This window comes from Caenorhabditis elegans, chromosome V (genome assembly GCF_000002985.6).
Source record: "Caenorhabditis elegans chromosome V".
Taxonomy (NCBI): Eukaryota; Metazoa; Nematoda; class Chromadorea; order Rhabditida; family Rhabditidae; genus Caenorhabditis; species Caenorhabditis elegans.
In genome coordinates this window covers 5,153,163-5,177,560 of record NC_003283.11, presented here as the reverse complement: position 1 = coordinate 5,177,560, position 24,398 = coordinate 5,153,163, and the positions used below count along the sequence as shown (strand labels likewise).

At 35.6% G+C, this 24,398-nt stretch overlaps 9 protein-coding genes and 1 non-coding gene across 10 annotated transcripts; 7 read left to right on the top strand and 3 right to left on the bottom strand.

Moving 5' to 3' along the window:
• Positions 1-251: 251 nt before the first annotated feature.
• Positions 252-2,541, top strand: ugt-51 (glucuronosyltransferase). Its single transcript, NM_071987.6, has 6 exons — positions 252-463; positions 512-707; positions 755-955; positions 1,011-1,529; positions 1,904-2,029; positions 2,080-2,541. The coding sequence occupies exons 1-6, from the start codon at positions 305-307 to the stop codon at positions 2,451-2,453; spliced, it is 1,575 nt and encodes a 524-aa protein (NP_504388.2). The 5' UTR covers positions 252-304; the 3' UTR covers positions 2,454-2,541.
• A 2,086-nt stretch (positions 2,542-4,627) lies between these two features.
• Positions 4,628-6,647, top strand: srt-65 (Serpentine Receptor, class T). The gene is made up of 6 exons (NM_071986.4): positions 4,628-4,762; positions 5,337-5,492; positions 5,548-5,673; positions 5,720-5,929; positions 5,972-6,089; positions 6,449-6,647. Exons 1-6 carry the CDS (start codon positions 4,649-4,651, stop codon positions 6,523-6,525), a joined length of 801 nt encoding a protein of 266 aa, NP_504387.2. The 5' UTR covers positions 4,628-4,648; the 3' UTR covers positions 6,526-6,647.
• Positions 6,648-7,874: 1,227 nt separating this feature from the next.
• srt-64 (Serpentine Receptor, class T) lies at positions 7,875-9,282 on the top strand. The gene is made up of 7 exons (NM_071985.7): positions 7,875-8,005; positions 8,055-8,210; positions 8,270-8,395; positions 8,439-8,648; positions 8,692-8,809; positions 8,920-9,019; positions 9,067-9,282. The coding sequence occupies exons 1-7, from the start codon at positions 7,889-7,891 to the stop codon at positions 9,176-9,178; spliced, it is 939 nt and encodes a 312-aa protein (NP_504386.2). The 5' UTR covers positions 7,875-7,888; the 3' UTR covers positions 9,179-9,282.
• Positions 9,283-10,319: 1,037 nt separating this feature from the next.
• srw-140 (G-protein coupled receptors family 1 profile domain-containing protein) lies at positions 10,320-11,835 on the bottom strand (the record flags this gene model as incomplete). Its single annotated transcript, NM_071984.2, has 4 exons — positions 10,320-10,536; positions 10,582-10,805; positions 10,864-11,458; positions 11,732-11,835. 4 exons carry the CDS (start codon positions 11,833-11,835, stop codon positions 10,320-10,322), a joined length of 1,140 nt encoding a protein of 379 aa, NP_504385.2.
• A 943-nt stretch (positions 11,836-12,778) lies between these two features.
• On the top strand, positions 12,779-14,291 carry abu-7 (Activated in Blocked Unfolded protein response). Its single transcript, NM_071983.2, has 2 exons — positions 12,779-13,026; positions 13,074-14,291. Exons 1-2 carry the CDS (start codon positions 12,802-12,804, stop codon positions 14,163-14,165), a joined length of 1,317 nt encoding a protein of 438 aa, NP_504384.1. The 5' UTR covers positions 12,779-12,801; the 3' UTR covers positions 14,166-14,291.
• Positions 14,292-15,668: 1,377 nt separating this feature from the next.
• Positions 15,669-16,883, top strand: abu-6 (Activated in Blocked Unfolded protein response; the record flags this gene model as incomplete). The annotated part of the gene is made up of 2 exons (NM_071982.6): positions 15,669-15,893; positions 15,942-16,883. 2 exons carry the CDS (start codon positions 15,669-15,671, stop codon positions 16,881-16,883), a joined length of 1,167 nt encoding a protein of 388 aa, NP_504383.1.
• On the bottom strand, positions 16,795-16,941 carry C03A7.15. Its single transcript, NR_068726.1, has one exon. It is a non-coding gene; the product is annotated as an Unclassified non-coding RNA C03A7.15 (non-coding RNA).
• A 712-nt stretch (positions 16,942-17,653) lies between these two features.
• On the bottom strand, positions 17,654-18,959 carry abu-15 (Activated in Blocked Unfolded protein response). Its single transcript, NM_071981.6, has 2 exons — positions 18,714-18,959; positions 17,654-18,666 (listed from the first exon to the last, which is right to left on the bottom strand). The coding sequence occupies exons 1-2, from the start codon at positions 18,936-18,938 to the stop codon at positions 17,725-17,727; spliced, it is 1,167 nt and encodes a 388-aa protein (NP_504382.1). The 5' UTR covers positions 18,939-18,959; the 3' UTR covers positions 17,654-17,724.
• An 841-nt stretch (positions 18,960-19,800) lies between these two features.
• On the top strand, positions 19,801-20,908 carry srx-39 (G-protein coupled receptors family 1 profile domain-containing protein; the record flags this gene model as incomplete). Its single annotated transcript, NM_071980.2, has 6 exons — positions 19,801-19,839; positions 19,882-20,042; positions 20,108-20,331; positions 20,376-20,587; positions 20,630-20,760; positions 20,803-20,908. The coding sequence occupies 6 exons, from the start codon at positions 19,801-19,803 to the stop codon at positions 20,906-20,908; spliced, it is 873 nt and encodes a 290-aa protein (NP_504381.2).
• A 1,036-nt stretch (positions 20,909-21,944) lies between these two features.
• On the top strand, positions 21,945-23,655 carry srx-38 (G-protein coupled receptors family 1 profile domain-containing protein). The gene is made up of 6 exons (NM_071979.3): positions 21,945-22,083; positions 22,135-22,295; positions 22,671-22,894; positions 22,941-23,152; positions 23,208-23,338; positions 23,387-23,655. Exons 1-6 carry the CDS (start codon positions 22,045-22,047, stop codon positions 23,502-23,504), a joined length of 885 nt encoding a protein of 294 aa, NP_504380.2. The 5' UTR covers positions 21,945-22,044; the 3' UTR covers positions 23,505-23,655.
• Positions 23,656-24,398: the final 743 nt, after the last annotated feature.

Sequence of the window (24,398 nt, the reverse complement as noted above, 5' to 3'; positions counted from 1 at the left end):
CAAAAATTTATATGTTGCGGATCGTATATGTTAATTTCCATTCTCTGCAATCTTCTGTAAAATAATGACGAATTTGTGTAAAGAACGCTTGTCTTCTCCGCTAAAAAACAAACATTATGATCCCTCGAGTGATAAATGTCCCACAAACTACACTGATCCCTAGCCTGACCACTATCATGTTCACGTGAATTCTCCATTCGATTCCTAAAATCATTGATAACCCAGACACTGTTCTTGTGTAGTTTGTATTGTAGGCATGCTATATATTTGACTAATAATTTTATGTGGTACAACTTCAGAAACAATGAGACAAATTCACTTCTGCGCATTGACAATTTTGGCTGTTTTGCCACTTTTTTTGAATGCAGCTAACATTGTATTTTTTATTAATGCAATTGGGAAAAGTCACCTGGATTTTGGAGATTCACTTATTGATAGTTTGAAGGAAAAAGGACATACTGTGGTAATTTTTTTCTATATTGCTATACAAAATCTCTATGTCTTTTTCCAGGATCTTGTAATAGCTCGAATAAATGATCTGGCTAAAGGAAATGAAAACAGTAAAGCTGACAGATTCTACACACTTGGTTTCAAAAATGGCAGTAGCTGGCATAAATTGAACCATTTGACAAGTCCATTCGAGAATAATCCTTTTCCAATTGACGGTTTCCGACAATATACTCTAATTGGAAATCAACTGTGTGAAAGTATCAACTATAAGTCACTCAAGTTTTAAATAAAAATGATTTTCCAGTTGCTCTCCATGACGAAAAACTCCATCAATTCCTATCCGAAAAAAGCTATGACGTGGGAGTTGTTTCAGTTTTTGATTATTGTGGAATTGGGATTCTAAACAAAGCTGGAGTTTCTTCAATTACAACTTTCAATGCAGTACCTCTGATGTCAATTCAGACAGTAACAATTGGACTTCCGAATATTGCTTCTCAAGTTGTTCGTAAGTAAAAAACAGCAAAAAGAAGTAGGTTGCCATTATCCAAATAATTTTTCAGCATTATTCTATACATTCGATTTGGCAACACTAAGCGGAAAACTATGGAATCTGATAACCTGGGCTCACATCAACTTCCATCAAATCCCAACTCTCCGAAAAGAGCAAGAATTATTGTTCCAGAAAGTCTATGGACCCAGTTTCAGTATTAATGAGGTCATCGACAAAGTTGATTTATCATTTGTGAACTCTAATGAGATAATGGAAACACCAATGCTTATTAATCACCGGATTCAATATATTGGAGGAATCAACTTGAAAACTCCAAAACCAGTTGACCACCACCTTGACAATTTACTTTCAAAGTCATCAAATGGAACTATTATCTTCAGTTTTGGCACTCAGATTCCAGGAGCAGTTTACCCTCGATATGCAGTTAGGAATTTTGTGAAGGTGTTTAAAAAGTACCCAGAATACACATTCCTATGGAAATATAATGTGCAACCTGGAGAGGAGAAGCTGTTCGAGGATGCGGAAAATGTTATTCTGTTGGATTGGCTGCCGCAGACAGATCTGCTTTGTATGTTTGATCTTATTTTAAAAATTTTACAAAAAAACAGACGTAATTAGTCGGAGAAATTTAAACAAAAACTAAACAAAAACTCAATCTATGCTTTCTGAACTGCTATTTCTCTTCTCAGAGTATATCAAGCCAAAATAAGGACAAAAATTGACTTTCTGGAAAAATAATTTCCGAGCCGTAAAAGATTATAAATTGGCTCCGTGGCTCAGCGATCTTGAATTTTCACGAAACATTCTCAGTTTTTTTTTTAATCGAATCGAAATAAATCGAAGGGAGTCTAAAATCAGTAACTGTACCTACATACGTCTGCGACACTTTGTCCCACCATTAATTACACCTAACCAATGAAATCTTATCTTAATTATTTTCAGACGATCCACGTGTAATTGGATTTATTTCCCATGTTGGTTTGAACTCATTCAATGAGGCATCATATGCTGGAAAACCTATCATCGCGATTCCTCTATTTGCCGATCAACCTCATAACGCAAGAAATGGTACGTTCAACAACTATCATAAACTCTTATCAAAAAAAAATTTTTATCAGGTGTCGCTCGAGGAACAACCTATTTATTGAATAAATCGAAACTGTCAGAAGAAAGCATTGAAAATGGACTACGAGCAATTTTATTCGACAAATCTTACACCGAAAGCGCAAGAAAACTTCAGAAGATGTTAGTTGAGAAGCCTACAAAACCAAAGGATCGATTTGTTGAATGGATGGAATACGCAGCAGTAAATCCAGGACTTCATAAAATATTCGCACTTCCCGGAGCTAAAATGGGGAATATCGAGTATTATTGTGTGGATACTATTGTTTTTATAGCGTTTTCATGTGTAACTTTTACTTATATATTTTTTAAAATGGCGAAATTTTCTTTGTCTTTTATCCGCCTGGTAAAGAAACCAAAGCACGAATAGAGCGTTTAGAATGTAATTAAACTTATAAAATTCGGGTTAATTTAATGTACATGTTTATGTTGTGAATGAATTATTCAATTTCATGGTTCACAAAGAAAAACAACGTTCAAAACACTATAATTTCCATAAAGCTGAAAACGGAAAAATATCATTGTATTATAAACGTAAGATAAGGGTACCTCCTTAGCTGTTTATCATTGTTAAAAATAGTATTTAAATACATGCTCGATAGGCGTATGCGCACATTCCGCGCACTTTCCGCGCACATTCAACGCACATTGCCTTTGGTGTGGCCATTATCCCCACCACTAGTCTTTTGCGCACATTCCGCGCACTTTCCGCGCAGATTCTGCGCACATTGACTTACTATTAGATTATCTACAACTAATGCTCTATTTCTGCTTTCTAAATTATTATAACATTGTTTAAATTTTATGTCTGAGTCTATATTTAATAGCATTTCTGATATTTGAAAATCAGAGCCAAGAGAAGTGGTTTTAATAGTTCTCATTCAAAAACAAATCTGCAATAACTTATAACTTATTTACAACTAACAGAATGACTTTTGAAAATGAACAAAACGCAGAACTAATAATTTTTCGAAAACATCTTCTCTTTTTTTTTCGATTTTCAGTCTGCAATTGTCGTTATAACGTTATAATATATATTCCGACGGAAATTTCTTCGTTTGGTGGTTTTTATTTAATATTTTCTGAAAATTACAAAAATAACAAAATAATTTCTTGTTTTCTTACAAAAAGACCAACAACTTTTTAGTTGATGGCTTTCCTTTAAGAGATTTATCCGCGGAGATATGACCTACAGAAGTGAATTTGGAAAATTGGCCCTTCAATGCTTTGTTTCGTGATATGCTACTTTTTGTGAAGCTTTGCAATGAGCTACACCAATAAGATTGCTGTCTAGGAAATTTCTCTTTTCACCTTTCACCATCTGCCCATGTATCACATTCTGAAATGATAAACATCTCTTATAATACACGGTAAAACACGTAATATTATTCAAATATGTAAAAACGAAATAATTATAATAACCAAAACAAGCAGCTGGAGCACTGGTGTTCCTCTAATTTACAATGGACTGTGTAGGCGTGACTCAAACTTTTTTTCTCAGTCACTCTGATTGATGTTCGAAAAAAATATAATAGCTTTTTCAGTATTCTTTTGCCAAAAGATCAGCTCAGCAAACACGGAACACAAAGATTCAACAAGAAGTTTTAGTAAGAACTCAGCTTTCAAAGAAAGCTGAGCCGAGAGAGTCGAGAAATGAATACAATTCGTTTTTGAGTGGTTTTTGTACACACATGAAAAGATGTGACATTGCCAACAATATATAAATGAATAAAATCTATGAAAAAATTACGTGAAATTGTTTTTTTTTAAACAGAAACACATTTTTTCACCACGTTATTACGTGTTCAGTGGTTTTGCGATTCAAAAATTCAAAAAAAAACAATTTCATTGAATATGTGGAAGAGAAAACGCTTTTTGTTTTTTGAAATTTTTTGAAATTTTAATTAAGTAGTATTATCAAAAACAGCAATACATTTTTTATGGTCGTACCGAATTCCTATAATGACACCATTTCACAATTCAATCCAAGTCTGCTCCAGATTTGCCGAAACGTGAAAATTCTGTGTCGACAGGTGATATTTCCAGATTACTTTGGAAATGTTTTTATTCGAGTAATGATTTATAGAATTTATAGCAGTTGAAGCCAATTCATTATTTAGTTCTCTGGTGAGTTTCATATTAACTTCCATAATAAAAAACATACATTACACTTTTGAACACTGAAACTTTAACCGACCAAGGCTCAGATTGTAGTGCCTTGCTTTTTATCTTACGTGGGATTTTCTATACTTTTTTTTTTGTTTTTTGAAATATTTTGAAATTTTAATTAAGTAGTATTATCAAAAACAACAATACATTTTTTATGGTCGTACCGAATTCCTATAATGACACCATTTCACAATTCAATCCAAGTCTGCTCCAGATTTGTCGAAACGTGAAAATTCTGTGTATTAAAATTCTGTGTAAATTCATTACGTGGGATTTTCTATACTTAATAAAATGTTTTTTTTCTTTTCTTTTATTTTCTCTCATGATTTCAACCACGAGACATTTTTTTTGGCAACAATAGTCTAGACATTTCAGAATTCAGTATCGCTCAACAATATGACTTCTAACAATTTGTTCGCAATAAATCCTGATCGAGAGCTGTTAATTATTGGGACAGTTTACTCTTTACTTCCAGCAATCATATTTCCAGTATATTTTCTCATAATTCATGTAAGCCTGTTTTGATGTATAATAGGGGTGCGTGCAATTTGAAATTTCCAAAAAATTTGATTTCAGCTTTTTTCAAATCTACCGTATTTTCCCTTCTAGACTTGCACCGCTATTGCTCTATTTTGACGGCGTATATCTCGATTGTCTCAAGTTATATAAAAAAAAGTTTATTGTAAAAATGAAGAGAAATATTTTGCACGTACATATTTTGTCAGTCAAACAAATGTCATGTCAGACAAATGTCAGACAAATTTTTGATAAAACCAAAGGAAACCGAGATATTGGATGTCAAAGTAGAGAAAAGGGGAAAGGGGGCAAGTCTAGGGAAAATGCACATTTCGAAACTTCACAAATTCTACCTTAATTTTTTATTCTTTTCCACAGAGAACAGGTTCATAAAATCGATATTTAGTGCATGACGAGCTTGTAAAATTAAAGTTTTCACCAAAAGTATATGCCCGCTTTAAAATTTTCAAAACTTATCAAACTTTGAGTACCCTGGCAATTCTTCCAAAAATGACAAAATTCCCGTGCACTTCTGTTCTATACTCAATTTTTGAATAAGCATTTCCAGGCTTTACACTCCAGAAGTGATCTTCGAGAAAATATATCTTACAAACTATTGAATTTACTCAATTATTGTGATGTTTCTCAAGCTGTGTGTCATTTCTTTACCGGGCTTTTCCTCATTTTCCCATTTATTACAGAAAACATTCAGTACATTGTTAGGGTAGGTTTTTTTTGTTTTGACAAAAAAGACATGCTGAAAAAAGTTTTTTTTGAAGATCTTTGGCTGTACTGCTAACACCCTCTGGCTTGCCACGTTTGTGATAATGGCAATACTTGCGAGTACTCGAATTGGAATTGCTTTCTTTAAAATAAAACCTACAAAATGGACAATTTGGATGATAGTAAGACATAATGTCTTGAGAGTATTCCATCAAAAATTATTTTTAGATATGCCTCATCATTGGATCTGTGTATATCTTTCTGGTATGGATAGTTGGATGTATCACTCAAAACTTCCAACTCATAGGACCAGCTTGGTCATACGACATGGAAGTGAAGTTTGCGGGCCTCTTTGCTGAGCTCGAGTTGGTGTTATGCTTTCCAACTCTTGCTCTCAGCTTCTGCTCTTACATCCTTATCATCTACAGCATTTACAAGGTTTTCCAAACTTTTTGGAAACGTTTTAATGAAATATTTTAGAAACGAAAATTAGCCCAGTCTTCGTCATCGTCTCTTCGGACAGAAATCGGAATTTTGATTCAGGCGACGGTTCTCACGACATACATGGCTCTTTTGATAACTCTATGGCACAACGCAGGTGTGTGTAAAAATTCTTGTCTGTGTCTGGGATTTGAGGAAATAATGAAAGGAGTCATATTTTTAGGTGAAAGGTTTTTAATGAAAAAGTGGAATGAATAGACTTGAGAAAAAAATTCAGAAATGCATCTAGATTCATGATTTTAACAGTATTACATTTATTTTAATACCGTAAAAACGTTAAAAGTGTTTAAAAAAACCTTTTTCTCAGAATCCTGGTTCCAAATGAATAACTTCACGTTGGCAACCCTTAACTGTGCATGGATCCTGTTTTCTCATCTCAACTCGTTTCTTCTCATTGCTACTAACAAGTTGAAATTTACAGTAATCTCAAATTGTAAAATCATGAATCTGTTTCAGGGGTGTCCGAAAACAAATTCTCAAGCCATTCTGCTCCAAAAGCCGTTTTGCACAAACATCACGGCTCGGCCCATTGACTCATCTCAGCTCCACAACTCCTATTGAAAAATGAAACTTTTAACTAACATTTTTTTGTGACAGTGTGCACAATCTCAATGATATAAATATTCAACATTTTTTAATAAAGACAGTTTTACTATTTTAAACAATTTTTCTTCAAAATTATATTTCACACATTTTTATAAAATTAAATCCGAATAATGAATATTCTACGGATTTTTTTTTAATGATAAGAAAAAGATAGAATTTCGAAATTATGACTGATGTTTTTCATAACTCTGTCTGGAAGCTGGATATTAGAGAAAAGGAAGTAAAATTTTTAATTACATCTGCTTCAGGGCAAAACTGAATTCTACACGTAAAAAATAATGTTGTCATTATACAGTTGAAACTTAAATTCATGAAACACGAAATAATATTCAAGTCAATGAAGTAACATTGTCATGCATGTTTGAGAGAAAACTTTTCAATTCAACAGATGTTATTACCCAGATGCGAAATTTTTCCATTATTGTGGTAATTGGTCTCAAATTGACTTATTTAATGAGTGTAAAAAGATGAGCGCCAGTATAAAGAATACTGTAATTTCAAACTCCCGTTGCTGCGGAATTTTCGGCTTGGAAGTACCGTACGATTTCGTTTGAAACTACCGTACTTTTTCAAGGCGCACATTTTTTTGTGTTTCAACACAAAATACAGCCGAGATGTGTCTATATTTAAGATGACCTTTTTGGTTGAGAAAACTTGCAATTTGAAATTATTTTCTAGTCATCCTTTTTTTGATTCAAAGTTAAATAATCTGCAGCATACATAATTTAGCTCTAGATGTGAACTTATGTGGAAAAAATACTTCATGAAAATACCTTTTCTGTCTATTGAAAGTTTTATAAAGTTGCTCGAAATCTGACTCAAAGTCGCAATGTGCCAAGTGAATGTGCCAATCGATATTCCAATATTCCAATATTCCAATGATATTCTAATCAATATGCCAATCGACATTGATATTTGAGTCAGTTTCTCAGCAATTTTTCAAAACTTTTTATTGCAAAGAGAAGTATTTTCAAAAAGTACAAATATTTTGTTGTATTTCTATACAAATTTTGAAACATTGTTTTTTTTTGAAAAACGATGGGAAAAGGGGGGTTTTGAAAATGTTCCCAATGAAAAATTTTTGCCGCAACATCTTCACTAGTTCTGAAATTTAGAAAACTCTTTTTTTCAGATTTCAGACCAAAGTCTAAAAAGTAGTCCGTACTCTTCCAGCGTGGGATTTTTCTTTTGTTCCCCTTATTTATCATATACTTTTGATCCAAGTCACGAGACACTTGGCAACACGATCTAATAAACTGATATCACTCATTTTCAGTCGCCATCCAAGTTATGCCTACTCACAACACATCTTCTGTATTCAACTCGGACCCTGAACTTCTTGCAATTGGAGTTCTCTATGTAATTCTTACAGTTGTAGTTTTTCCAGCATATGCACTGCTTATTCATGTGAGTTTTCCTCTCTTCCAGTTAAAAAACAAATGACCTCAATTTTAAGGCTCTCCATTCTAGAGGTGATCTCAAAGAAAATATATCTTACAAACTCTTGAATCTCCTCAATTACTGTGATGTTTCTCAATCATTCTGTCACTTTTTAACTGGAATCTTCTTAATCTTTCCAGTTGTTGCCGAAAAGGCCCAATTCTTTGTCAGAGTAAGCTTTGAGTTTTATCGTTATTTTTTTAAACAACTGGATCATAAACAGATTTCCAGATTATTGGTTGTACTGCCAACACGCTTTGGCTTGCCACTTTTGTCATAATGGCAATACTTGCGAGTACTCGTATTGGAATTGCCTTCTTCAAAATTAAAGCTACAAAGTGGTCGGTTTGGATGATAGTAAGTTCAAAAATCTGTTCATGAAATGTAAAGTGTTATTCAGATTTCTCTCGTGATAGGATCTATCTACATATTTACAGTTTGGATTGTTGGATGTATCACTCAAAATTTCGAACTCACTGGACCAAATTGGGCCTATGATATGAAAGTTAAATATGCGGATTTGTTTGCTAGTCTTGAGCTGGTTTTATGTTTTCCAACGCTTGCACTGAGCTTCATTTCGTACATTCTCATCATTTATAGTATTTACAAAGTGAGTTCAACCATAATTTTCTGAATTTCAAAAGAAGTTTCAGAAGCGTAGAATCTCTCGATCCTCATCGTCATCCTTTCGTACGGAAGTAGGAATCCTTGTTCAGGCGACCATTCTCACGACGTACATGGCTCTACTGATCACATTTTGGCACAATGCAGGTGTGTGAAAATGGCCAAAAAGGATCTTTAGTCTTTCTATTAAAAGCAGAAAGCTTGTGGGAAATTGGAAAAATAAAAATCAAAATCAAAATAATTAAATCATATTTCAGAATCCTGGTTCAAAATGACCAACTACACTCTGGCATCACTTAACTGTGTCTGGATTTTATTTTCCCATCTGAACTTCATCCTTCTTGTCTCTACAAACAAGTAACCCAATCAAAGTTTCCGGTTGCATCACATAAAATCATTTTCAGAGGTGTTCGGAATCAGATTCTCAGACCATTCTGCTCAAAAAATCGGTCTAGACAAACGTCGAAACTTGTTCCATTGTCGCACGTTAGTTCAACAATGCCCGTGGAAAAATGAATGACACATATATCATATGTATATTGTTTCTTGACGAAAAAAATGTAACTGATCAAGTGCACTAAATGCTACCTAATATGAATATTTATATATCTAAAAGAACACTGTTTTTTTTTAAATAAAGAGAAAGAAGCTTTGAGTTAGCAAAAAAATTCAATTGATTAATCCTGATTTTTGATTTGATTTACATCGTAATTAATAAAAAGTTAACTGAAGTGGGTGAACACATTTTCATGCCATTGTCAGTTTTTATAACGAGTTACAACCCATTCGACATCAAGCTAAATAGACCAAACGAATTTGTATTTTTTGTTTTTTCTTTGGACACTTGAAAAACTTTTTCTAGTTTTTTTCTGATCTTTTTCAGGGTGGCGCTTACCTAATTATTTTTCTAGCCGTTGAAATTGGTATTGTTTTGTTTATTCTGACTGATCATCAAAAAACCAGTCGTTCGCACGCGCTAAACCTATTGGTCTCTTTTTTATTTCATTTATACACAAAAATAAAATTCGAGAGACGACAGAGAATACAAAACATGAAATATACATATTCGTACCTCTTGGATTTTTTAAGAAATTTTATTACACATTTGGGTTATTCAAAAGTCGGATCGTTCCATCAAATCACGTTAGTCTTGTTGTAGTCGCCCATTTTTGAGAGTCGTTCTGCATTAAAGCCAGTCTGGGCAAAGTTTTTTTGGGAGAACATCCACAAAGAACCAAATTCATAACGCATTCTCTATACTGAGAAGACATTAACAAACAAATGATAAAGTCGATTTGCCGAACTTGCCGAACTTGCCGAGCTCGGCAAATTTCGAAATTTGCCGCGCACACCAAAATTTGACAATGCAATTTTGACCAAAAGTATTGATTTTGTCCCCAAAAATGTAGTGAAAGAACACAAATTTTTTGATGTTATTTTTATGTTTAAGCAGACACACCACCTGGAACTTCAAACACAGCAAAAATATCACATTTTCAAAGTTTGTTACGCACGGCAATTTTGCCGAATAAAATAAAATATATAGACATTTGCAGAGACGCTGAAATAATTTGGTAGTAAGTGCACTTTCACAATTGTTTCAGAAATTTTCTACGATTTTTTTATTTATGGGTTATTGAACAGTCGGTCCAATACATTATGATAGTTTTGTTGTAGCCGTAGCCCATCTCCGGGAGTTATTCTGAGTTGTCGTCAGTCTGGTCAAAGCTTTTTTGGGAGAAAATCCACAAAAAATAAATTTCATAGCGCATTCTCTATATTGAGAGGACATTAACAAACAAATGATAAAATGACTTGAAAAATTCGCATAGAGAATCACGCTGAACAAAAACTCACAGAAACGTATAATTACACTGAAATGATATACTACCAAAATAGTAATTTTCGACTTAACTTACAATATTCCTTGAATGTCATAAAACAAATAAGTCAGAAACGTGCTCACGCCAAGTGGAAACTCGGCAATGAAAAACATTGCCGTGAGGAGTAGAACTAAACGAGTTGTCTTCTGTGATTCGGTCGAGTTCTTCGTAGATGATAGGCTTTGTCTATTTTTATTCACTTTTTTGAGTTCTGACACAAGAAAAAGTGTGAAAATAGGATATACAAAGCATGGAATAATCTGAAAATTAAAATTTGTAATCTTTTAAAAAACTCGAGAAAGAAAAGAAAATTAGTACATTCGTCATAATTGCATTGCTTGTCGTAGCGACTTTAAGAAGAGCCCCATCATTATTTGTAAACGCTTCGACAAAATCCATATAATATGTTACTCTTCCATTTGGAAAGCATAAGCTTTTTCGTATGATTCCCTTAATTGTATATTTCATCAAATTAAACACAGTGATAGGAACGTTAACTAAAACCATTATAGATATTGCATAAAACGCTCCAATAGGGTTAACCAGCCTCATATACTTTTGATTAAGAGGATTTTTCATGACAAGAATTCTAAGTAAAGCTATTGATAAGCAGAGCCAAGTGGAACAACGTCGTGAATAATCTCTCAGAGCTTCCAGCACTAAGTTAAAAAGAACCCATGCATATGAGCCTGATTGGAAACAATGGGTGTATAGAAAAATAATGGATTGAACAATTAGTTGCATTTCATATAATAAAGTGCAAATATCGAAAAATGCAATTGCAGCCATAATGATGTTGACAGATGAGTTTATCATCGGTTTTCTGGTGAGAATTATAAAATGGAATAGGTTTATTGAAAAGCTCACAGCTGCTACTCGAGATTCATTTTCGAATACTGTGTTGTAATAAGCTCTGAAATAAATCTTTTTAAATTTCACCCTTTTTTTGGGTTTTCCGGTTATTCCAAAAAAAAAAAAACGTTTGTCTCTACAACTTTATCTTGAACCAATCAAAGGCGGAATCGTATCTGTGAGTTTTTTTTTGAAAAAGACAGAAAATAGTCTCAATATACCAAACTGTACAGCGATCGAAACGTTAAAATTTTATGATAATTTTCTCTTTGAAATTTGGTAATTTCGGCACATTCCAAAACACAAATGAATATTAAAAACGAATAAAACAAACCCCAATCCATCAGCAATCCGACATAGAAACAGGGCCGTTGATGTTTGAATATTTGGATAAAAAACCTCAATTTGACTACAAAACGACATGTCTTGTTGAGCCATGGCCTTAGACTGAACATTTCATATATGACATGTTCATATATGACATTTCATATATGAACTCATTCAAAATGTTGTCGATGCCAGGTGGTTCAAACAAATTATATTAATTTGAAAATGTAAGACCACTTGATTGAATAAATTGAAATATGACAAGTAAATAGTCGCTTTTTTTTCGAACATCAGTCAGAATAACTGAGACAAGATTGAGTCATACATAGCTACGCTGAGTATTGCTAATTAGCAAAATACCAGTGCTAATTAGCTGTTGGTTTTTGGTTATGATTTTTTTGTTTTCACATATTTGAATCCTATTGCGTATTTTATTTGATGTTATTGTCATACATTTGATAACTGTGTGCCATTAAATTTTACAATAGTATATTTTTGTCACAACCATTTTCAGAATTTTTTCCAGAAATATACGGTAATCGGAGTACGCGCTTTGCCACGTAGAAATTTGATTTTAAAACTTTCAAAATGAAAAACAATTTTAATTAATATTAAAGAAAACATTGAGAGACGTCAATGTCTATACTTTTTCAAAAAAAAACACTTCCTTCTAGTAACCTTACAATAACATGTGCTCTAGTTTTCTCGCTGGCGCTACTCTACCTTTAAAAAATATACCCACAGACGAACAGTGCATACTTCAAAGCACAATAATCACGACTAAAATTGTGCAGGTTATTAATATTTGAATCACAATTCTTTTGCGCGTATTGAGGCCATTATTAACGCAAACTAGGCAGATTCCAAACGAATGCCAGACGATTTTCCGTTTACTCAAGTGTTTTAAAAGTTTCGATGCACATGCACCAGTTGAACGGAAGTTTTTTACCAACGCTTTGGAATGTTTGCTCGGCGGAAAGAGGGCGGAAAATGAAAAAGAGTTAGAAATCAGTATATAAAAGTGAGTCTGCAAGATAGTTTAACCATCCGATTTCCTCTGTTCGAATCATTACTAAAATGCGCTTTACTTCACTTGCCATTGCCTTCCTTGCATGTGCCCTTGTGGTATCTGGAAGTGTAATCCGTGAAAAGAGACAGTGTGGATGTGCTCAGCCACAGCAGAGCCAATGCTCGTGCCAACAAGTTCAACAGACTCAGTCATGCTCGTGCCAATCTGCTCCAGTTCAACAACAATCCCCATCCTGCTCATGCGCTCAGCCACAACAAACTCAACAAGTTCAGGTACAGTTCATTAACATATTCGCAAACCATTAAATCAAAAATTTTAGGTTCAATCTACTCAATGCGCCCCAGCTTGCCAACAGAGCTGCCAACAGCAATGCCAGGCTTCTCCATCAGTGTCCCAGTGCCAGCCACAATGTCAGCAACAGTGCCAGGCTCAATGCACTCCAATGTACAACCCACCAACCACTACTACCACCACCCAAGCTCCAGTTGTCCAATACCAACAGTGCCAACCAGTATGCCAACAGCAATGTCAATCTACCTGTGTTCAACAACAACAACCAGCAGCTCAATGTCAGCCACAATGCCAACAACAATGCAATGTTGCCTGTGATTCCCCATCCACCACCACCCAGGCCCCACAAGTGATTCAAATTCAACTTGAGATCCAACAAGCTCAAGCTCAATGCCAACCACAGTGCCAGCAACAATGCCAGTCCTCATGTGTCCAGCAACAACAGCCATCGACCCAATGTGAGCCAGCCTGCAACACTCAATGTTCTGATATCTGCCAACAAACTGCTCAGGCTACCCAACAAGTCTACAACCAGAACATGAACCAGAACACCAACACCCAAATGTACAACCCATACAATACCAACACCAACCAGAACGCTAACTGCGCTCCAGCTTGCCAACCAGCCTGCGACAACTCCTGCACATCCCAACAGGCCCAGCCAGTGTACCAACAAGCCCAGCCAACTTACCAAGTCCAGCAAACCACTGCCGCTCCAATGTACGATCCATACAACAACCAAGGATCTGCCAACTGCGCTCCAGCTTGCCAACCAGCTTGTGACAACTCCTGCACATCCCAGCAGACTCAACCAATGTACCAACCATACGACACCACCACTGAAGCTCCAGCTCAAGTCATCCAGATTGTTCTCCAGACTTCTGTTGCTCAATCATCCCAATGTGCTCCACAATGCGAACAGTCCTGCCAACAGCAATGTGTTCAGCAACAACAGCCAGCTGCTCAGTGCCAAACTGCCTGCCAATCATCATGCTCTAACTCCTGCCAAACTGCTCAACCAGCAACTACTGCCTGCCAACAGAGCCCACAACAGAGCTCCTGCTCCTGCCAAGCTAACTACTCTCCATGCGGAAATGGACAATGCTGCCGCAGAAAGTAAGAAAGACCGAATCGATCGATCGAAGATTTATGGGTATCAATAGTCCATTGTTGCTCAAAATCTTTTTTGTATATTTCGAACACCATTTTTTCTTTGACTATATGATAAATAAATCATTTTCAATTATTCTACAGTATACAATAATAGACAAAAAAATGTTGATAGACCTGTACCAATCTAATTCGAATGTTTTGTTCTTCAAATTAATGATATACATACTTTACACGTAATCGAATAAACAGAAATCAGAAAACGTGATGATTAATCTATTGTTCTCTAGTTTTGATCAGTTGGAGTGGGCGCAGAAACAGCTCGTAAGCGTGAAGAGCCTCTTTTCGGGTGGGAAAATGATCTTTGCACAATTGCCGACGGGGCAAACAAATATTACGAATAGATCAAAAAGTTACGCCGATCAGCTGGAGAGATATGGTGAACACTTTCACGATACTATTTTTAAAACGAGTTTAATTCGTTCATACAAGCTTATACGAGTTTACTGTTGAAAGGTTCTACAGTAATCAGAGAAATTTCGAGTTTAACAAATAATGAGACTGACAAATATCTTCTGAAACAGTTTCTAGCAGATACAACTAAACATTTTTTGTGTCATATTCATCGAACGCCCTATCAACCTGATAAACATATTAATCTTCCGGGAAATAATTTGATAGCGTATTTATTAAAGTTGCATTACGTTTAAACTTTCCAAATTTCAAATTTCAGAAATTGCATACAAATAAGAACAAGAGAGGATAACAAATTATGTTCAACCAAATTAAAATGAGAAACTAAAATTTCAAAATAATTTAAGTATTTTTCAAATCGAAAATTATTTTTCTAGAACACGTATTTTCTCAAATTTGGCAAATAACACATTTGTTGTCTACATTCTTCCCAAGCTGTCAAATTGCAGCACGATATAACAAGTTGTCAGTTAGAAACTAAACGCTCACTTGTCTCAACTTCATAACCAGTCATTTGTAAATTTTAAATAAAAAGAGGTATAGTTCGCCACCGATAGAATAAAAAAAGATACAATAATTTCAAAATTTCCATAGCAGTATAGATTTGAAGGAAGGCCGCAAGCTGAATAAAACCTAAAATAAAATATTTCCGAAACTTTAAGAAAACAAAACAGCGTTAAAAATTCACTTCAGATAAACGATTCCGTAACATAATGTAGATCAAGGAACATCACATTCCAAAATTAAAGTTTCCAATTTGCAACATACCAGTTTTCACCTTTTTCCTCGACACACGTTTGTTTGATTAGAGAGTTTATTCTAATGCTCACCGCACCTTTTTTTACACGAACACTTTTTTATAAGGCAAACAGTTTGGCCGGAAAGAGAATGAGAGACACATAGACGAAAAGTGAACGGAAGAGCGGAAATCAAGAAGTTTCAGGTCTGGTACAGAGGGTGGGGGTATGGGAAAGTAGTATAAAAGAGAAGAACAGAGCTTCATTATCATCCGATTTTCTCGGTTCGAATCATTACTAAAATGCGCTTTACTTCACTTGCCATTGCCTTCCTTGCATGTGCCCTTGCGGTATCTGGAAGTGCGATCCGTGAAAAGAGACAGTGTGGATGTGCTCAGCCACAGCAGAGCCAATGCTCGTGCCAACAAGTTCAACAGACTCAGTCATGCTCGTGCCAATCTGCTCCAGTTCAACAACAATCCCCATCCTGCTCATGCGCTCAGCCACAACAAACTCAACAAGTTCAGGTACCTTTTATGCATTTATTTCAAACACTACTAAATTAATGATTTTAGGTTCAATCTACTCAATGCGCCCCAGCTTGCCAACAGAGCTGCCAACAGCAATGCCAGGCTTCTCCATCCGTGTCCCAGTGCCAGCCACAATGTCAGCAACAGTGCCAGGCTCAATGCACTCCAATGTACAACCCACCAACCACTACTACCACCACCCAAGCTCCAGTTGTCCAATACCAACAGTGCCAACCAGTATGCCAACAGCAATGTCAATCTACCTGTGTTCAACAACAACAACCAGCAGCTCAATGTCAGCCACAATGCCAACAACAATGCAATGTTGCCTGTGATTCCCCATCCACTACCACCCAGGCACCACAAGTGATCCAAATCCAACTCGAGATCCAACAAGCTCAAGCTCAATGCCAACCACAGTGCCAGCAACAATGCCAATCTTCATGTGTCCAGCAACAGCAACAGTCCAACCAGTGCGAGCCAGCTTGCAACACTCAATGCTCTGATATCTGCCAACAAACTGCTCAGGCTACCCAACAAGTCTACAACCAGAACATGAACCAGAACACCAACACCCAAATGTACAACCCATACAATACCAACACCAGCCAGAACGCTAACTGCGCTCCAGCTTGCCAACCAGCCTGTGACAACTCCTGCACTTCCCAGCAGACTCAACCAATGTACCAACAATACGACACCACCACTGAAGCTCCAGCTCAAGTCATCCAGATTGTTCTCCAGACTTCTGTTGCTCAATCATCCCAATGTGCTCCACAATGCGAACAGTCCTGCCAACAGCAATGTGTTCAACAACAACAGCCAGCTGCCCAGTGCCAAACTGCCTGCCAATCATCATGCTCTAACTCCTGCCAAACTGCTCAACCAGCAACTACTGCCTGCCAACAGAGCCCACAACAGAGCTCCTGCTCCTGCCAAGCTAACTACTCTCCATGCGGAAATGGACAATGCTGCCGCAGAAAGTAATTTAATTGTTCCTGATTCTTGATTTTTGTATATACCGAAACAATTCAGTTTCAATAAACGCATAACTTTTTAAAAAGTGTCTTCCAGAATCTCAAAGTTTTCACTGTATAATGAAAAGTGGTTCACAAACTAGCATAATCATTACTATCGGAAACAGTGAAATATTATTAAAGTGAATGCCTGAAATAATAATGTAACGAGTATTGCATATCAAGATACCAGATTGTCTAAAAAAGTAAAACTAATTTTAATGAAAATGGAAAACATTTTTGATATATCGCTATAAAGTTATCACTCGCAAGTATTATCAGAAAAAGTATGTAGCAATTTTAATTGTAAGCTAAAATAAATTTTAACTTCTAAGGTCGTATTACATTTTTCGTAATGAAGGAACAGTGTGGTAGTGAAACACGTAAAGTCGTGAACCTAAACGATTTGAAACTAAATTGAATTTAAAATACTTCATCAGTGAGCTTTTTTTTTTTAATCTCTAGTTTCTAAACTCCTGCTGGCGAGCTAGAAAATTCTTGTAAATCTAACTTTTCTATAAATATTTCTTTGATGAGAGCATTTTTCAATGAGTACAGAAATAGATAGAACATACGTAAACCTGTATCAATGCCAACTGAACAAATGTTTATGAGATTTTCTAAAAATGTAGTCGAAGAAGAGACGCTAACAGTTTTTAAATAAACATGTTGTGTTTCGAAAACAACTGGTTTATTCTGGTTATTTTTATGTCACGTCAGATTTTTAAAGCGAGAAGGTTTAAAAAGTTATGCGTTTATTGAAACTGAATTGTTTCGGTATATACAAAAATCAAGAATCAGGAACAATTAAATTACTTTCTGCGGCAGCATTGTCCATTTCCGCATGGAGAGTAGTTAGCTTGGCAAGAGCAGGAGCTCTGTTGTGGGCTCTGCTGGCAGGCAGTAGTTGCTGGTTGAGCAGCTTGGCATGAGTTAGAGCATGATGATTGGCAGGCAGTTTGGCACTGGGCAGCTGGCTGTTGTTGCTGAACACATTGCTGTTGGCAGGATTGTTCGCATTGTGGGGCACATTGGGATGATTGAGCAACAGAAGTCTGGAGAACAATCTGGATGACTTGAGCTGGAGCTTCAGTGGTGGTGTCGTATGGTTGGTACATTGGCTGAGTCTGCTGGGAAGTGCAGGAGTTGTCGCAGGCTGGTTGGCAAGCTGGAGCGCAGTTAGCGTTCTGGTTGGTGTTGGTATTGTATGGGTTGTACATTTGAGTGTTGGTGTTCTGGTTCATGTTCTGGTTGTAGACTTGTTGGGTAGCCTGAGCAGTTTGTTGGCAGATATCAGAGCATTGAGTGTTGCAAGCTGGCTCGCACTGGTTGGATTGTTGCTGTTGCTGGACACATGAAGATTGGCATTGTTGCTGGCACTGTGGTTGGCATTGAGCTTGAGCTTGTTGGATCTCGAGTTGGATTTGGATCACTTGTGGGGCCTGGGTGGTAGTGGATGGGGAATCACAGGCAACATTGCATTGTTGTTGGCATTGTGGCTGACATTGAGCTGCTGGTTGTTGTTGTTGAACACAGGTAGATTGACATTGCTGTTGGCATACTGGTTGGCACTGTTGGTATTGGACAACTGGAGCTTGGGTGGTGGTAGTAGTGGTTGGTGGGTTGTACATTGGAGTGCATTGAGCCTGGCACTGTTGCTGACATTGTGGCTGGCACTGGGACACTGATGGAGAAGCCTGGCATTGCTGTTGGCAGCTCTGTTGGCAAGCTGGGGCGCATTGAGTAGATTGAACCTAAAATTTTTGATTTAATGGTTTGCGAATATGTTAATGAACTGTACCTGAACTTGTTGAGTTTGTTGTGGCTGAGCGCATGAGCAGGATGGGGATTGTTGTTGAACTGGAGCAGATTGGCACGAGCATGACTGAGTCTGTTGAACTTGTTGGCACGAGCATTGGCTCTGCTGTGGCTGAGCACATCCACACTGTCTCTTTTCACGGATTGCACTTCCAGATACCACAAGGGCACATGCAAGGAACGCAATAGAAAGTGAAGTAAAGCGCATTTTAATAATGATTCGAACCGAGGAAATCGGATGGTAATGAAGCTCTGTTCTTCTCTTTTATATGACTTTTCCAGCTGCTCAGTAAACCGGTTCCAGTTCCTAATTTCCTGATCCTCTTCTAAATGTGACTCTCTCTTGCGGCCGCGCGCAAAAGCGTTCGCCTAAAGCTTCAAGTAAGCTATCGAGTCACTAAAAAACTCCGAGCTAATACAGGAATAAATTGTAGTATTGCGCAAGCAAAGAAGAGAGGTCTTGTTTGAGTTTGCTCTATGACCTTGTTCACGCAAGGTTCGCACATGAGAACTAGTTTTCAAGGGCAAACAGCGATAAGCAATCTATTTTTATAAGATTTATCTTTTAATTTTGTTTAAATTTTTGAACCGTTCTAGCTAATCGAAAATCAAAAGAATCAATGAACCACATAGACACGTAGACATGTAAGAACGACAAATTTCGACTCTAATTTAATTTACATGATTTGTCATGCATGACATAAGTTGGTTTTCAGACCCGAACATTTTTTCGATTTGATTGTATAGAGCTACAGTGGTTGCTGCCTCGCTTCTGGGATTTCCTAGCTTCCGGGATCTCTAGAGTTTGAAATTTTAGTTTTGAACTCACTTTGAAACACATTTCAAAGTTTAAAAAATTAGGTATAAAAACATTTAGTTAATAGCCTAACGGATTTTTTAAAAATAAATTGTATCTATGCGAAATGTGAAAGAAACTATGTTTGTATTGTAGCTGAACGCCACCGGCCCAGGTGACTCGAGCCTGACAAGAAAGTTTCAATTTTTCCAGATATTTCTCTCTCATTCATAACATTAACTTTTTCATTTCCTGTTGGCTGCAAATTACAATCATGATTTCCGTGACAACAATCTCTGCAATTATGCTTTTGGTAAGATTTTATTGTAGCTCAAACAAATTGATGTACCTTCAGTTTTCCCTCTGTGGATTTACAATAAATTGGGCAATTGTGATTATAATGATAAAAGTTACAAAGTTGCAAAAACCATTTGCAATTTTAACTGTTGGTCTAGCGATTGCTGATGGAACATTTTCCGCGCTCTACTTATTCTATGCAACTCCAATGGTATTTTTGTAAGTTGAACAAGTTTTTTTTTTCATTCAGCGAGGCCAACAGTTAAAATAAAAATTCCATTCAGCGAGAGCGATATTTTATCAAATTATTCGAGTGTTTGTGGATATGTTCTTATGATTTGCTACAGTGCTTCAACAACTTTTCATTTCATGATATCCCTTAACAGAATTCTAGCAGTGTATAAACCAATGCTTTATCGTATGATGTTTAGTGTTTTGTTCACGTTTTGTATAGTAATGGGAATTTATTCCTACGCACTTACAATCATAACACTATTTTTTCAAATTTGTAGGTTAGTTTAATGTCAACTAAAATTGACGGGAGAGTTGCAGTGGGATGTCAAAATTTTTATGACCAAGAAACAAGAGCATTTCGTTATTCTGGAGGAGACGTTTGTCGTTTTTATGCAACTTATTTAGACTTTTATCTTGTTTTTTCATTGACTATTTCCAGTACTATTTTGGACTTTTTAGCTATCGGAAAAGTGTTAAAAATTAGCTCAAAAACAGAAAAGCACTCAAAAGAACTTAGCTTGTTGAAACAGGTAATATTGATCTTTATAGATTGTTTTAAATAATAATTTCAGTCCATAAGCCAAACTCTATTTGTTCTTGCAATCGTTTGTAGTTTTACTTGGGGTCCGCGTTTTATTCCAGACATTGATTACACCTTTATTTTCTCTTCTATTCTCTGGTCTTCAGTGCATATGTTTGATGGGTAATTGTAAATATTCTAAATACTCAAAAAGTTCTAATTTAGGTTTTTCACATTGATTTTCAATCCAGAAATCCGAAGGAGCTGTTCCAGAAGCGGCCAGCCACTGGCATTCAACGTTGTTAGATCGAAATCGGCTGCATTGGATTAAGAATAGAGGTCTTTGTTAGTGGAATTGTAATGCTCAAGCCAATTGTCATTGTCTAGGGTTTTAGGAACTGAGTTATTTTTATATCATGAATTTTGGTTCAGAACATGTGCTTGTAAAGAAAAAATATGTACATTTTAAATTTATGATTTGCATGATCAAAGTCACATTTGTTCCCATCTTCTAAGAACAAGCTGCAAGAAAATCATCAAAGTGGAAAAAAATCAAAAAAAATCGTAAATATGGTACTTTGTGCGTGCTCCAATGGTTTTGTTCCTTTTCCTTAGATAAATTGTACATCAATGTATAGTTTTATAAGATAACCAAAAATGAATAGAAAATGCAAAAATCAAAGCAAAAAATCTGGTAATTGCGCCACTTATTTGCCAGCTAGTTTATTAAATTTTAATTATATGGAGCACAAAAAGGATTTCTGTTTTTATCACCACGGAAGTTTAATATTTTCATATTAGACTTCCAATTTAAATTTGAGTATGAATGAACTCCCAGTTTGAATTTCCCCCAAAATGAAAACAGTAAGGCCAATCAGTGATTCGTTCCTCCCACTCTTCTGGAGCCAATCAGATAAACTGTGTCAAGTTGATTGGTTCAAAAATGAGTGGAAGGAAATTAATTGGAAGGGAATTCAAACTTGCATCCTTCCCAAATCTATAGTATATATAAAACAGTATTTTTGAAACATCCATTTTTAATTCTTTCTGAATTGTTTCTTGTGTGTGAAACCAAACAAAAAACTAGAGAATATTTAAACTGTGTGGGGAGACGATTACACGTAAACAAGAAAGGGTGGTAGTTAATTGTTCTGTTAGGGGTATAATAAACGATGAGTAATACGTACATTAGGAATTTTCTCTGAACAACATGAATTTTATTAAATTTTTTTTAACAGCTTAAATAATATGTCTACGAAAAAATCTCCAATACAAACCTTAACCGATTGAAAAATCAAAACATCTCTACCTCACTCTGTCATGCACTTCTATTTAATCAACTCAGAGCTCGGTTCATTGCAGGTACTCGTTAAATGGCAGGTGTGGCACTGACTCCACCCAATAAATAGAAGTGGATTGAGGTCAAAATATCTATTGGTCTAGGATACTTGTTTTCTGTTTCGAAATATGATCTCGGAAAAAATAGTTGCTGCAATTATGATTGTGGTGAGCTGAAATTCGAACTTTTTTTCTCCAACTTAGCAATATTTTTTTCAGTTTTCTTCATGCGGGTTTTTCACAAATTGGGCGATCGTAATATTAATGATAAAGGTTACAAAATTGCAAAAACCATTTGCTATTTTAACTGTTGGTTTGGCAATTGCCGATGGAGTATTTTCAACTTTATACTTGTTTTACGCAACTCCTATGGTGTTTTTGTAAGTTTTTGAATAAAACAATATGTCGGGCAAAATTGAATAGGTATTTTTTTTGGTTTTTCCAAAAAAATTTAATTTGAAAATGTATACATATAATCCAGTTAAATTGCCTTTTGGGCAATCTTACAGAAATGTCTCGAATTTTATAGAAGTTCCGTATATCTACATAGTAGTGCGGTAGTTTCTCAAAGAAAATTAAGTTTCCCGCCAAAATTATTTGAAAAATTGAAAAAATCCCGCTGAAATGTTTTTTGCTACTCGACGACACTCCAAAAACCCCATATCGATATTCCTTCAAAAAACAAAAACTCATTTTTTTCAAAACTACAGTAACCCTACAGTACTCCAGTCTACAGTATTCCTACACATTTTCAGCCAAAACGAATTCCTGGACTATTGGTCCCATCTATGTGGGTACTTTTTGATGATATGCTATGATGCTTCGACATATTTTCATTTTATAATATCATTAAACAGATTTCTAGCAGTATTTACTCCAGTTCTTTATCATAAAATGTTCAGTATAACATTTACCAAACTAATTGTTATGGCTACCTACTTACTTTCGTTTATACTTATCACTTTGTTCTTTCAAATTTGTAAGTTTTCATATTATCAATTAAAAAAACCAAGTCATCTTTTCAGTGGGCTGCCAGAATTACTACAACGCAGAATACCGAGCATTTCAATATTCCGGTGGGGCAATTTGTAGTTTGTATGGAACTTATGGGGATTTTTATCAAGTTTTCACTCTAACCATTACCAGCACACTTTTGGATTTCACTGCAATTGGGAAAGTGGTGAAAATGCGGTCGAAATCCGACAAAAACTCGAAAGAGTTGAGTTTATTAAAGCAGGTATTCACAAAAACTGTTTTCATAAACTAAAAAATATATTTATTGAAAATTCCAGTCCCTCAGCCAAACTTTATTTGTTCTTGTCATTGTTTGCTGTTTCACATGGGGACCACGACTTATCCCAGAAAAGCAATTCACATTTATATTCTCTTCAATTTTATGGTCATCAGTTCATTGTTTCGATGGGTATATCCCCGTTAAAAATATTTAAATTTTTAAAATATTAATATTCAGAATATTCACACTGATCTTCAATTCGGAAATTCGCAGAAAAATTAGTTCAACGCGGCCCACAGTCATGGTCGTGAGCGCTGTGAGGTCAAAAGCCACTACAATTAATTCACTTCGTTAATTGTGTTATTTTAAGCTAATATTTAATTATTCTTTTTTGACAATTTGCTTGTTGATTGCTTGAAAAATAACAATATTTATTTCCAGAACAGCACGGGTTTTCTTTCAAACTTCACTATTTGTATATTTTTAAAATAAAATTGATACGAACACATTGAGTTCCAAGAAATCAGACCAGCCGGATTCCCAGTATTTTATGTTACTCATGATTTAATTCTGATCATTTTCATAGTCTGAAGTTTTTTTTTTCATTCCAGAATTACCCGTTTTCTTGGTGTTTCGATCTGTTGGAATAAGAGCCTAACACTATTATAATCATAAGAGTTAATCGGAAAAAGTGGGTTCAAGTCTGAGTTCAGTTAGCAAAAACAAATTCGACAATGGGCAGATTTTCTGCTTTTCCTTTTATATTGGTTAATACAAGTCGTACAATTGTTTTCAAATAAAAAACCAAGTTACATTTGCCCCAATTTTTAAGCTTTCTGGGATAATACTTTTTGACCGAACAAAACAATCAAAATTTGTTCTCTGAACCACGACAGGCCAACCTTGATGTTTGAATTTATTTCCTCAATCACGTGGAAGATAATTATATAGAGCTTGAATTATAACATTGTGACAGCATTACACCACCTTCTCTTTCTCAATAATAAGTTGTGTCAAAGAAATAAGAACAAATTAGATTTGCGTTATAGTTCTGGAAGTAGCGGCGAAGCAAGTTTGACGTACATTTTTATTTTCTTTTTTTAGATGGGGCATTGGTGTTTCCGTGGATCAAGTAAATGCGTTACTTTTAGGATCTCTGAATGCGTTTTTCAGAACAAAAAATATTAGAAACTGATTTCGGTAGTTGTCGCAGGTGCTGAACCTCAAAATTTTTAGCAGCCGGCATTTT

Bases quoted from the DNA above. Each gene is read 5' to 3' on its own strand.
- ugt-51 (NM_071987.6), top strand. From the start codon at position 305: ATGAGACAAATTCACTTCTGCGCATTGACAATTTTGGCTGTTTTGCCA. The intron at 464-511 runs GTAATTTTTTTC...GTCTTTTTCCAG, and splicing joins AGGAAAAAGGACATACTGTG to GATCTTGTAATAGCTCGAAT. The intron at 2,030-2,079 runs GTACGTTCAACA...AATTTTTATCAG, and splicing joins ACCTCATAACGCAAGAAATG to GTGTCGCTCGAGGAACAACC.
- srt-65 (NM_071986.4), top strand. From the start codon at position 4,649: ATGACTTCTAACAATTTGTTCGCAATAAATCCTGATCGAGAGCTGTTA. The intron at 5,674-5,719 runs GTAAGACATAAT...AATTATTTTTAG, and splicing joins AATGGACAATTTGGATGATA to ATATGCCTCATCATTGGATC. The intron at 5,930-5,971 runs GTTTTCCAAACT...GAAATATTTTAG, and splicing joins TCATCTACAGCATTTACAAG to AAACGAAAATTAGCCCAGTC.
- srt-64 (NM_071985.7), top strand. From the start codon at position 7,889: ATGCCTACTCACAACACATCTTCTGTATTCAACTCGGACCCTGAACTT. The intron at 8,211-8,269 runs GTAAGCTTTGAG...ACAGATTTCCAG, and splicing joins AGGCCCAATTCTTTGTCAGA to ATTATTGGTTGTACTGCCAA. The intron at 8,810-8,919 runs GTGTGTGAAAAT...ATCATATTTCAG, and splicing joins CACATTTTGGCACAATGCAG to AATCCTGGTTCAAAATGACC.
- abu-7 (NM_071983.2), top strand. From the start codon at position 12,802: ATGCGCTTTACTTCACTTGCCATTGCCTTCCTTGCATGTGCCCTTGTG. The intron at 13,027-13,073 runs GTACAGTTCATT...CAAAAATTTTAG, and splicing joins AACAAACTCAACAAGTTCAG to GTTCAATCTACTCAATGCGC.
- abu-15 (NM_071981.6), bottom strand. From the start codon at position 18,938: ATGCGCTTTACTTCACTTTCTATTGCGTTCCTTGCATGTGCCCTTGTG. The intron at 18,667-18,713 runs GTACAGTTCATT...CAAAAATTTTAG, and splicing joins AACAAACTCAACAAGTTCAG to GTTCAATCTACTCAATGCGC.
- srx-38 (NM_071979.3), top strand. From the start codon at position 22,045: ATGATCTCGGAAAAAATAGTTGCTGCAATTATGATTGTG. The intron at 22,084-22,134 runs GTGAGCTGAAAT...TATTTTTTTCAG, and splicing joins TTGCTGCAATTATGATTGTG to TTTTCTTCATGCGGGTTTTT. The intron at 23,153-23,207 runs GTATTCACAAAA...TGAAAATTCCAG, and splicing joins AGTTGAGTTTATTAAAGCAG to TCCCTCAGCCAAACTTTATT.